The sequence below is a fragment of the Pecten maximus genome, chromosome 14 (genome assembly GCF_902652985.1).
Source record: "Pecten maximus chromosome 14, xPecMax1.1, whole genome shotgun sequence".
NCBI lineage: Eukaryota > Metazoa > Mollusca > Bivalvia > Pectinida > Pectinidae > Pecten > Pecten maximus.
This window is the reverse complement of record NC_047028.1, coordinates 19,600,684-19,614,962: the sequence shown is the minus strand read 5'-3', so window position 1 is coordinate 19,614,962 and position 14,279 is coordinate 19,600,684. Positions and strand designations below refer to the sequence as shown.

At 34.4% G+C, this 14,279-nt stretch overlaps 1 protein-coding gene across 1 annotated transcript; it reads left to right on the top strand.

Annotated features, from left to right (window-relative positions):
• Positions 1-10,114: 10,114 nt before the first annotated feature.
• LOC117341684 (zinc finger protein 845-like) lies at positions 10,115-12,756 on the top strand. The gene is made up of 2 exons (XM_033903546.1): positions 10,115-10,182; positions 10,938-12,756. The coding sequence occupies exon 2, from the start codon at positions 10,947-10,949 to the stop codon at positions 12,396-12,398; it is 1,452 nt and encodes a 483-aa protein (XP_033759437.1). The 5' UTR covers positions 10,115-10,182; positions 10,938-10,946; the 3' UTR covers positions 12,399-12,756.
• Positions 12,757-14,279: the final 1,523 nt, after the last annotated feature.

The window sequence follows — 14,279 nt, the reverse complement described above, 5'->3', positions numbered from 1 at the left end:
CTAATTAGGATCTGTATTTGGACCTGTATTTTGACCGTATTTAGGATCTGTATTTGGACCCTCTCTGTCGCAGGTGTGCCTCTGTATCCTTTACCACGATAAATCATATGGCTACATTTTTATTTATGCTCTGTTAGCCCGCTGTTTATTTCAAAGTGCATTAACCGATATTTGTCATACCGAATACATCACGTACAATGACATTTCAATGAAACGAGAATTTAAATTTTCCATTTTAAACATCATTTAGTCAATACCCAGCATTTAAACCATCACTGAGTACGGCTACGGTTCTGTCACACATACTCCATGTTTGATTTCATGGTGTTAATTAATTCATTATGATATAATAAAGTAGATGTTTTAAGAATCCTGTTGACGCCAAGACACTCGGGTGAGTCGGTGTACGGTAGGTATTAATACTCTTGAGAGACTTGGATACTGGAAGGCACCATACATAATTCTAATATATTCAATATGTGACCTGACCAGCCTCCCTGGGTACTGTATGCTAGTAATTAGCTATTTCATTTAGTGATTTCTCTTCAGTCATATTAACTGTTAAAAGAGGAAAATTGTATTAAACCTTGAAGAGTCACCTATGTGTGTCAAATTAACATTAAAATATTTACCAGTATTTGTGGTGTATTTCCCGAGGCCCCGTTATTTTCTGTCAGCTGTGTCCCTTTACTACGATTTTGTCGATTTATAAACAATACATCACACAGGGATCATTGGATATTCATGGAACGCTGTAAAGACACGTTTTTGTTTAAACAACACCATCTCGCCTGACACATTAAACATCATTAAATCATACAGGAAGAAAGACAAACAATATGAACAACATTCATATTCGTCATTTTTAAAACTAGTCGCATTGGTAAGCAAACATATCAAAAGAGAATATTTTCATTTAGATTCAATTTATTCTGAACCAATTCCCCCTGTTTATTGACGTGAATTGGCGTTACATACTGGTATTATCTAAACACATTCAATTCAATGATCAGCACGCAACATTCATTTGATGGACCATTTATACAAATTTATGAAAGGAACACAAATTAAGAACATGTAATATTTAATTAAAGAAATACCCAACGATAACCAGGAAACAATTAAAAAAAAGGTATGATAACAATGCTTTACCCAGGGTTAAGTTGGTTCCGGTCGGCGAAACATTTCATGCTTCATTGAACACAAAGATGAGTCTCTAACGTGTACATCGAAGTCATGATGGTAAATATTTAACGGGTGTGCTTTGATGCTCAACGCTGAGTATTCGACAGATCCTGATGGAGACGACAGGATAGAATAGAAACTAATGCATACTTTAGATCTAGTATTGATATCAGGTATAACGGGTATAATTATAACAGGGAACAGTACCACACTAAACTAGACGTTAACGAGTGGTACACATCTGTATCAGGTATAACGGGTATAATTATAACACGGAACATGTACCACACTAAACTAGACGTTAGCGAGTGGTACACATCTGTATCAGGTATAACGGGTATAATTATAACACGGAACAGTACCACACTAAACTAGACGTTAACGAGTGGTACACATCTGTATCAGGTATAACGGGTATAATTATAACACGGAACAGTACCACACTAAACTAGACGTTAACGAGTGGTACACATCTGTATCAGGTATAACGGGTATAATTATAACACGGAACAGTACCACACTAAACTAGACGTTAACGAGTGGTACACATCTGTATCAGGTATAACGGGTATAATTATAACACGGAACAGTACCACACTAAACTAGACGTTAACGAGTGGTACACATCTGTATCAGGTATAACGGGTATAATTATAACACGGAACAGTACCACACTAAACTAGACGTTAACGAGTGGTACACATCTGTATCAGGTATAACGGGTATAATTATAACACGGCACAGTACCACACTAAACTAGACGTTAACGAGTGGTACAAATCTGTATCAGGTATAACGGGTATAATTATAACACGAAACAGTACCACACTAAACTAGACGTTAACGAGTGGTACACATCTGTATCAGGTATAACGGGTATAATTATAACACGGAACAGTACCACACTAAACTAGACGTTAACGAGTGGTACACATCTGTATCAGGTATAACGGGTATAATTATAACACGGAACGGTACCACACTAAACTAGACGTTAACGAGTGGTACACATCTGTATCAGGTATAACGGGTATAATTATAACACGGAACAGTACCACAAATAAACTAGACGTTAACGAGTGGTACACATCTGTATCAGGTATAACGGGTATAATTATAGCACGGAACAGTACCACACTAAACTAGACGTTAACGAGTGGTACACATCTCTATCGGGTATAACGGGTATAATTATAACACGGAACAGTACCACACTTAACTAGACGTTAACGAGTGGTACACATCTGTATCAGGTATAACGGGTATAATTATAACACGGAACTGTACCACACTAAACTAGACGTTAACGAGTGGTACACATCTGTATCAGGTATAACGGATATAATTATAACACGGAACAGTACCACACTAAACTAGACGTTAACGAGTGGTACACATCTCTATCAGGTATAACGGGTATAATTATAACACGGAACAGTACCACACTTAACTAGACATTAACGAGTTGGACACAGTTTTATTAATTACTTAACGTCACATATCCTTCCATGCTGAAATTAAGATAGTTAGACAGACATGAGAACAATTAATTTAATAACAATTTCGTGAGATGACATTTCAAAAAATACTTTATATTTCAAAAAATAGTTTAAGATTTAACATATCAGGAATAAGAGGCATAGCCAAAAATAAAATAAAAGAATTAAGCTGAAAAGATATTTGTTAATAATAACAACGAGAGAACATTTGATAATCGCATTAGTCCATTAAGTAGCACCATTCTCCAGTACATTATGTAAAATGATGTTTTGTAAGAAATTATTTTGATAGTCGTGACTCGTCGCAGTTTCTGATATAAATACAACATACTTTTTTTTGCAATATCGTCTCATATCTAACTCACGTTTGTTCTATCGATATGAACCACATCGTGTGAAGTACACGTTTAGCTTCCGTACATTGTTGTATTTTTCATTGTTATATTCATTCATTCTATGATTGATGACAATTACCTGTCAGAGAGATGGTAGACTCTCCTTGTCTTGTCTTTCTTCACGTGCTCCCCACGTGGTCTCCCCTACAGTGACGAGGCCATGTATTATGCATGCTATGTGACAATATATTTTAAAGTACAAAACACGGGTGTTTCTAACAGTACCACCAATCAATACAGGAGAAACTAAACACCAACCTATTCTAGTAATATCAGGCATGTGCCACCAGGTATACTCATGTTCTCTTGAAATATTTTGTATAATTTGTATAATTTTTAATCATTAGACAGAAAAAAACTTGATCATAGGATTTTAAATCAATAATATTAGAAAAAACACCATAGTATTACATTTTGAATAATCTAGACAAGGTGTGTTCCTGATATGTCAACGTTTCCAAACAAACAGTCAAACGAAGGAGCTAGTGAATGTTTTGTCATAAATGAAATTATACACAAATTATAACATAGTTTTGATTGAAACCATGTTTAGCCTCTGAATGATAGCTGTTGATTGGTCATGTTTTAAAGCGACACTTACAACGGTAGTATTTTACAAACCTGTCATTCTGTATTTGTACCGGCGTATCATTTAGTATATGAAGGGAGTTGATAACCCAACCCGATGACTTGTCCTCAGTTTATGTTTCTGAAATATGTAAAAGAATTATTCAAAAGCCTGACAGGTGAATATCACATTTAAATATTAGTTTCGTATCATTCACAGTATATTCGGCATAATGGATGGAGAATTGTATCATACCGCTGTTGCATCCTTCTAGGATTCGGCAGTGATGCTATGAAAGAGAAGCAAGTAAGTTCAGCCTGCAGACCCTAATCCTGAACAGATGCTAAAACATAAAAGATCTATTGCGTAATTTTTGGATATTGAATCATGACCATGCAATACTGAATGTTTGTGAATTTGCATGGGGCTAATATTTCGCGTTTGTCCCACTCGGGCCTAGTTCGCGGGTATTACATTTCGCGGTTGTCCAAGTCAGACCTTGTTCGCGGGTATTACATTTTGCGGTTGCCCAAGTCGGGCCTAACTCGCGGGCATATCATTTCGCGGTTGTCCCAGTCGGACCTAGGTCACGGGTATACCATTTCGCGGTTGTCCCAGTCGGACCTAGGTCACGGGTATTAAATTTTGCGCAACCACGCCCTGTAGACATTCTGCAGTTAGCACTTGTATATATTTTGGAGGTATTTATTTTGTTGGCGAATATACAGAATTAACTCACACGTGAATATATTCACGGTTGCCACTGTTGCCAGGTTACATAGGAACTAACCGTGGTAACTAACAGTTTACTAGCGATTAGTGTTTTACTGTTCGTGCTAAAATTGCCAAAACATTATGTTAGTGTTTAAATTCAGTAGTGTATTCAAGCGTGTCGTAAACATGGTTTGATATCTTATTCTTCTCTTATCAACAAGAGAGTGAAATCATTTGTAATGCTCTAAAATAACTATATTTATACTATAAAACAAACAGGGTTAATGGTTTATAATGGTCATGCACTAAAATATTAAAATGGGAGTCATATCAAAGCGGGTGTCATTTCTCAATTAATGAATTTCCCATATGAATATGAACATCTATTATACATACCAATAAGTGCTCTAGGAAGAATCTTTGGAAAAGTCTACTTAAGAACACGACATTAGTGTAAATATATAGACATATTTTATTTATTCCTTTTAGACTGAAACTGAATCTAATTTACTAAAATCAGTCAGTAGTCAACGAAATCCGTTATGTTTGTCATACGGGTATACCTATACAAAGTTGATCTCGATATCTCTGTTTTAAAAATTTATTTAATCTGCTCTCCGACAAAGAGTAATGATGATATATTGAATTGATACATTATCATTCTTCAAATGTTGTTAATTTGATATTTTAATTTAAAGGGAATCAGCAATTAATTGTACCCGAAAGAAATTCTATCGCTCTCCGCCTCTTTATTTCGTCCTATTTACAATCAGTATTATGACTCCGTAATTATTATGTTGATCATATTCTTGGTTAATTATCTGTATTTCTATACCGTAGATATCATTCTATCCATTGTTTTGGGAGAAGCAGTGTACATGTTTTCGACTGTGTACTAAGAGGCTGGTTCATTTCCCGTTCTATTTTGTAATATTTGTTTAGACTCAGTTTGATTTCATAACGAACATATGAATTCCTAGCATCACTGACGAGTCCTGGAACAGAAATAAAATGTGATGCAGTTTTACATTCGTTATAAGTGGTCATTATTATCGGGGTTAGGAGAGAGATCAATAGACTATGATACAAATTCAATGTCAACTGGGTTGACCTTTGGTAGTCATAACGATCGCCAATATAGGTTTTATTCGATATATCACGTTGAATGTATTCCTTTAACATATATATATACTAGATGATAAATCCCGCTCAGCTGCACGCCGGAATCTTGCCTTGCCGCTGGAACACACAGAACTAGGAGATAGAACCATGCTCGCGGCTGTTTACAAAACTCCTATCCGAATGCGTGATCCTTGAGCTTTATAAGAGTCGTCTGACGTTTACTGGAAAACGTCCCAGAGATTTTAATCTGGCAGAAAGACCAAACTTAATACTTTATACGTTATCGGTTTTGTGATCTTAACGGAGACTCTAGTCTTTCCCAATACCTCCCTCCCCAGGCATCTTCGGGTCCTCTCCGAGAGGAACATCACGGTACCCTGCCTTATCTTCTCGCTATGCCGTGCAATATTCGGGACCAGATATGCATTATTTGATAACAAATTTAGCGTGCTGGTGTCTTTATTTGCCACTCTCACGCTAGGTTTCCTAGATGATATGCCAAACTCTTTGGCTTGTATTTTAATGGATCGCAGGTTTTGTTCTATGAATTATTACTATGGGATTTTTCCCTAGAAATCCAAGTCTTCATCTTGGGTAATATTTTCATTTTTGATAAAGAGAATACAAAATTCAAAGCAAAGAATATCGACGACAATGCGAGATCATTTGGTACAAAAAGTTCGAAGCATTAAACGAATATTGGAACTTTTGAAGTTAAAACAGACATAAATGCGAACGCTAGGCTCGATTTCGATAAATTTGGCCCGAACATAGCACGACTTCCCCGCCAAATCTAGATTTAGACGTTGTAATGTATATTATTTTGCATTGAGTACAGTAACATCTTTTGCAGTTGTGAATTACTCCCATGCTATTGAGTGACAAAGGAGACTGTCATACTAATACTAATTAAGCTTGCATCATATAGATATGTGTATTGGTGCCCACGTTAGCGGTGGGTGAACTTTTGCATGAGAGCGATCGCTTTTTAAGAAAGGGGTCGTTTTGTATGAGACGGATAATTTTGTATGAATGAGGAAATGTGTTGTATGAATCAAGGATCATTTTATATTTCAGGTACTTTTTGTATCAACGGGATAGTTTGTGTAAAATGGTTCATTTTGTAAGCATCAATAATTATTTTTGAAGAACCAATGATTACTGTCGGTGAAAGAGATCGTTTTGTATAAAAGGAGATGTTTTATATGAAATGAAACATTTTGTATGAATTGACTATCTATTTTAATGAAAGATGTCGTTTTGTATAAAAGAGATTGTTTTGTATGAAATGTACCGTTTTATATGAATCAACGATCTATTTTTTTTCAGACAACGATCTATTTCTATGAAATGGATCGTGCAGTATGAAAGGTATCGTTTTGTATTGAAGAAGTGAAATACATGTTACATTCGCAAAATAATGAAACTATAGATAATGAACAGTTACGACAGGATTGTCAGATCAATTGGGCATGAAAGTGGCCACTATGTGATACATGTATGTCTATTTTGCTTTGTAGGAAGACACTGCTAGTTCAGCTATACGTAGAAAAAATGTGGGACGGAGACAAAAATTGGAGATTGTTAAATGATCAATTTATTATTAAAGTGTATCTTTTTTCCGTTAATACATATGAGGTTCTGATAATCAATGTAATACAACACTGTGAGCCAACACAACATCAGAGGACCTTTCAAAATGTAAATATATCATTGACGTGCCACAGAATAGCCCAAAATTCGCGTACTCCTTTTTGTGTAGCTACATAAATATCGGTAAAACCATTTACGTCTCTCGATAGTTTACTTCAATTGTTGATGACGATCAATATCTGAATGGAGAAATTGTTTACGTTGCATTTCAACAATTTTAACTCCTGCTTCGTGATGACGAAAAAAGAAAAAAATATCTTTTCGTATACTATTTGATCCAACCTATGTTCATATGATAGTAAATATGTTCTACTAAAACTGAAAAATGAGGAGTTGATGTTTAATATCTGAACAGTTCATGAAATATTTAACCTGTTCAGAGCTGTTTTCCGCATACATTGTTTTCAACGCTATTGTTCTTATCTACATGTCAAAATTCAAATGACATCGTTAAAAAGTGATGCGATTTACAGTCCCGTAGTTTTATCCGTTAGTACATGAATCATTTATAAGGGTATATCTGCGTGCAGATTGTGATGTAAACTAGAGACTATACATGAAGCTGTGTATCGACCGTCAGTACCCGGATTCTGTATTTACTCTCTAACAATGCGGGTTATTTAGCACGCATCATTGCAAACATGTATGAAACAGTTTGCGGTAGCTGTATACTTCCAGGCAATATGTACTTTGATATATTGGATGTTCTAGCGTCGCTTTATATTAGCAAGAGTGTTGTTGATATGAATTGGTCAAACTCAAATACACAAGAAAATCAAGATTTACAATACAAAAGAAATATCTAAAGCAACAAGCATCTTAACCATAAAACACATCATTCGATATACTGCTATTTTATATCAACACTGAAACAATATGTAGTTAAACGAAATAATTTATTATATAATCTGTTTTACTACATCATGTTAAAGTACTTTACGGTATTTATTAGTAATATTACATTACATATAATAGGTGTCTGTTTCTACTTTAACGAAACAGAACAAATCTTTTATTAATGTCTTTAACAAATCAATTGCAAGCATGTGATGATATATCAATATATGAAGGGTAAATGGAGTTTACAGGTCAGAAAGCGTGCATATATAATTTATGGTTTATGTGTCAAAGGGGTTTACCTGCTTACTAAATTGGGAATGATTGCAAAAAAAAAAAAAAACTGCAAAAAGGCAATTGAATTATACATGTTCATGTATGTATTAATTAATGCAACAGAGATTTGGCATGTACATCAAATGCTGCAAAATATAATACAGTACAGTATAGTACAGTATATTTCAAGAACTGGTTATTACCTCATTAAAATACCTGGCCTTGTATTGCGGTAATATATACTCACATATTCGAGTCGATCACCAGGACATCGAAGCTATCTTTTTTTATAAAGATGTCGTCGTGGCACGGTCGCAGTGGTCCGGATATGTTTCTTTGGTATCAGGATAGGTCACTCACAAAATATAGCTTTCTTTTGTTATCTGTATTTTCTAGGTCATATATTGATATTATTTCAGATTTTATTTTATATATAATAATTCTATAATATTTCCCGTAGAAACCATAGGAATTAGTATTTTGGTATTTTTAGTTTGGCTCCATGTGATGTTATAAATTGTTATATCTTTTTTATATATTTTGATGGGATTGCTAGTAGTGTTTATTATGTATGAACTTTAAAAGATCGACTCCAGATGGATAATATAAACCTTAATTGATTTAAACACAGGTAAACAAATACCAAATACTAGCTTCATAAGATCAAAAACAAATCATTATTATTCTTTTATACTTGGTAATGGTTCGGCGTTTGCTTCCTTCCGGTATCATTAATATTCTAAATGATATTGTAGACGGCGGACTTTAACGACGTATTAGTTTGTTTTTTTAGAATTATATTTTTATGTAGAGGAAGTGGGGACGAGGAAATATTGCTATCATCAAAGACACTAAATTAATAAGACTAATCGTGTTGCTAGTCAGGTTGTGCACCTACTCTATGACGAGTAACTTTTAGGACCATTTGGTAGCCGATTACAATTCTCTATTTATTTCTAATAAAAAAGGTAAAATTGTTCCTACGGTAGAAAATGAATGTTCTAGTAACAGGTCTTTAGGAAATTGGTGTCATACAGATCATAAAATAATTGTGTGGCCATTCTGTAGTTAAATGTAAATGGAAGATAGTCCAAGGGAATGGCTTTGAAAACCAAATCGTAGGTATACGTTTGTAAGTAAGTATGGCATTTCGATAGGTATACATCATTTATGTCTCCCAATATTTTCATCATTCGAAATTTTTCTGTTTTCTTATTTTCTAATATTGCAATTAATTCATTTTTGTTGAAATAGGAAACTGGTTTTAAATTTATTATTTCTATTATAAAATCACTTGAGAAAAGAATTTTTTTAATTTCTTTGTTATAGGCAGAAGGGTGTGTATTATTGAAATCTGGACAAAAGACTTTCCCAAAAGAGCAAAAGCAGTGATACGTACTGGAAATAAATAGATTACAGATGTGATATACATCTATATATATTTGAATTAGTCTCGCAAGACATTTGTGTTGCGATCAGATACCGGATATTTATTGTATTAGGGGCCAAATGTGAAGGTCTTTGGCGGATTAAATGTCTCGCTTACTACGTCACAGGCGTAGGTACTCGAGCGTGAATTTTACGATGTCTTCTATTGAAACTTAAACTATTTAAATGCCTCTCACAGATTTCATTCATAAAAATGCTGTACTCTCCTCTCCGCGACTACTGCTATTCACTTCCCAATACAATGGACGGACGCCTCGCTCTCATCTGCTGTTTTATGAATGGAAGGATAAATGTATTCAAGAAATCAACGACAAGCCGTTGAAGCAAAACGATTTTCAATTGGTTATTAGAGTATCACGTGACCTTCTGTTTTCTCCAATTATGCTATGTTGCAATCGGTATTTTTATGCTAGCATGGGAATTTCAGGAGCATACATGAGGCGATGTTTGAAGGGAGCACACCTTTGTTCTCGTCAATATAAAGGTATGTATTTCTTGTTGCATTTTATATTAATTAGATTAAAGTTTAAAATTAATCTGCTGAATATGTCGGATATTTATGAATAATGACCAGCGTTAAAGCATTTAATTCGCAGTTGTTTACTTCATGTATAAACTAAATACTCGCGTTATGAGCTGTTCATTTCAATTCTGTTTTTCTTTCATACAATAAAAAAGGGCGAAAGTATGATGACAAGTAACTATTTGTAAGAAAGCATAACGATTTATATGTTTTGTTCATATCAAGTAATTGTATTGATAGGAAAATAGCGTAAACATATGTATTGATTTCGACTATGCACAGTATAAAGCTCAACAACCGCAATATTTCTTTTTTATATAGAAATCGTGCTAAAATGTATTTAAGTGTATAGATGTATAAATAAATATCTAAAGTGTCATAGTAAGAATTCATCATGTTATTTAAATAAATAGAAGTTATTATAAAATTACAAATGTGCTATATTGGCATAAAAACCCTATATGCAATCTAGAAATGCGATTTAGCATGATACTGTGCGAACTAATGTGTGAAGCGCATGATCGTTAAATATCAATCCATAGTTCATGTATATATATATAGGATTCATATTGCTTAATTTGCTGAAAGATTTTTTCTTCTTCTATATTTCAAATCATATTTTACTTTTCACATGTGCATTGTTATCATAAAATCATTATAAAAACTAATGCACTATTCTTGAGACAATTAATATAATACAATATAATATATTTCAGTTCACCAATATGTATAGCGACATATACCAATCACCTAACTCCAGTTCCAAGGGAACTTCTTCTGAGAATTCACTGGATCCCACGGATTTTAAGATGAAAACCACCGACTCTGCACTTGAAGTTTCTTCCCTTTCGCCAATAGATGGTGAGCCTGATAGCTATGAAATCAGCAGGTATATTCATCAAAATTCGCAGCTGTATAACTCTGAAAAAGAATACACCAGCATTTCCAGTGCAAAACATTTCCGTTATATGGATTATGAGAAAAGAAATCTCCGATGTACACATTGTACATATGTAACTGACAGAAAAAACAACCTTAAACGACACATTGTCACAATGCATCAAGAGTGTTCTAAAACGTTGGAATGTTGCGGAATAGTGTTTCGATCCAAGGCTGCTCTTCGAGAGCATGTGTCTTTTCACCACAGAGGAGGCTATCGTTGTCAAATTTGTGGAAGGAATTTCTGTCGGAAAGCGTTACTCAGAAGACATCTTACAGTTCATAGTGGTCAAAAAGACTATCGATGTCGGCACTGTGCTTATGCAACAAGTCATAAAAGTAATCTGGAGCGTCATCAAAAGGTGCATGCAAAGGATGGGGTCAAGCACGGCTCCATTACCCAGAGCATTTTCGAGGATACTTTTGATAATAGAAAAGGAACTCACATTGACAGTATATCGCATAAACTTGCGAAGTGGAGATTAGAAACCGGCTCTCTACCCGAAATGATTTACAGGCAAGTTTATAAAAATGCTGAAAAAGAAGAAAACTTTAAATTCAATGATGAACAAAATATGCAACAGAATCGCATATTCAATTGGATGAATTTCAACATGGCGTTTTCTGCACTTGGCAGAAGTCCAATTCTCACTCAACATGACCTCGAGGAGAAGACGCCAGATGATGATTCAACGGATATTAGCGATAAAACTGACCATACCGAGTTTAAATTGGACGAAAATCATGTGAATGATGAAAACGAACAAAATTCTGTAAAAGAATCGTTTGCATCGTACATTAAACGGTATCTGACCAATGAAACTGATGAAAATGCAAACTGTCAGACAAATGACGAGAATGAAAGCAATGCATCCGAGAACGATGAAAACGTTATAGCGCTGGCGAGTGCCCCGAAACACAAGCGCTGTCGACTGTCTGCACATCCATACAAATGTTCTACTTGTGGTTCTACATTCGGAAGTCAGAGAGGATTTTTAAGGCATGGCTGTGGGAAGTCTGTGAAGTCAGGGCTGTACTTTCCAGTAACAAATATGATTAAAAAAGGCGTCGCGCTAGAAGAAAGAAACGCAAAGAATAACTCAAAGGAAAGTCGAGACAATGCATATTCAAAGTCACAAGAAGCATGTCCATTGACAGAAAGCACTGGGGAAAACATCGATCTCAAACAGTACTCAGAGGGCAACGCAGCAAAATCAGGATACACTTACATTTTATGAGACAATAATGAAAGTTCGTTACAGTTTTGACTTTTATTGAAGCAGAATTTAATATGGTTGTGTTTTTTCTTAATGTTATTGATTTGTTTTTTCTATTATCCGAAATTTTTTGCACATATGTTTGAAGTTAACCTAGAAGTAAGACCTTTTTATATTGTTGGTCTTCTTCATTTATCGATCTACTTCTTGCAGTCATGGGCGCATTTAAGATGATATGGACTTCATATTTCCATAACAGGAACATTTTAATTGTGTTTCTATAAGTAATCCAATGTGCTGACATTTAATTGGAGATATATCGCATTATTGATAAAATCCGTTGATTATAAAGTTATTGAATAAAAGCATCGTACGTTGATATAAAGTGACTTGAGTTTTACCTTGAAACTAGTTATATGTTTACTGTACTGTAGTGCTGTAGTGTTGTTAATATTCGCGTGGGCTTTAACTTCGCTATATCAGCAGTCATTAATCATGGCGCGAAAGTTAACGCCTGACGAATATCTATATATCAACGCAAATGTATAGCAATGTTTACTGCACAACGATTACAAGATGGGAAATTTCACAAACTATATTGTTGCTCCGATTTGGGCAACCGCGAAATATTAGCCCCGCGAATTTTAACAACTACACAGTAACCACTACGGTTAATATGGAGCGCAGCGCAGATTTTACTGTCTTTTATATATTAACCTCGACTAAAATGTGGTCATGTGGTCAAATAACAGTACACTCTACAAGAGTGTTAGATAAGTGAATTTTAGACAAAATAATTTCATGATGAATACATTTCACAAGTGAGAGGAAAAGTTTGTTCTTTTAATTTTTGTTTAGGAGTGCTTTGCATGTCCTGTTGTAGTTTTAAAAAAAAAATCAAGAATATGCTGGCCATTATGCCAACCCACCTTTTTATATCCCTAACGAACCTTTCTCGTAATAAATGACAAAGTCCATTACTTATATATACCCACAGTAAAGCTGTACTCCGTATGCCAAAAAAAATGTAAACTGCTATCTTTGTCAAAGTGAAAAAAACTGAACTCATTTCTTTATTGCAGTAGCTTAGGGTAATTAGTGACGATATGCACATGGGTATCAAATTGACCAATGGGTTTTTAGTTTTCGACATTTTTTATGCAGAAGCCCTTTCTATCTAGAGACCTATAACCTGCTTTTGTAAATAATTCATGTTCCTTCCATGGGAGATTAATTCATTTGTTTTAAGATACGCTAAGTGACTTTATAGTTTATCAATAAAGCTGTCCCTCCACTTACTTTTCAATCAAAAGCTATTTATGTACGCGATGATGATTTATTAACAACCAAACAAACTCTAGAGACTTACATCGTTATTATGCGACATATTTTTATACTCGTTTCCATTTCCAAACCTGTTTACTGAAAAAGTGAAATGATCATCAGCTTGCATTTGATGAACTGAAATCTATTTTTGACAAGACAAAAAACATTGAAAATTTATCTATACATACATGTAGAAACAACACATGACTAGTAAAGGACACATAAGGAAGAAAAAAAGGAAAAAGGAAATAAAAGCAAAAACATGTGGAGCGAAGACGGTTACTTTATGACATTAGATAAGTTTTCACAGGTGAAATAAAGATCGAAAAAAAAAATAAAAAAATAAAGCATTGATGTCAATTTTTTTTAGTTTCATCGGGGTATGAAAAAAATTCCAACCGGATAAATCCGCAGTTTGCAAACAACATTTTTTTCATACCCTGATGAAACTAAAAAAAATTGACATCAATGCTTATTTTTTTTCCGATTTTATTTCACCTGTGAAAAAGTATCTAATGTACCCTTAACGCAAGAAATGTTTATGTGTGGTAACATTATTAATGAGTTGACGGAAAA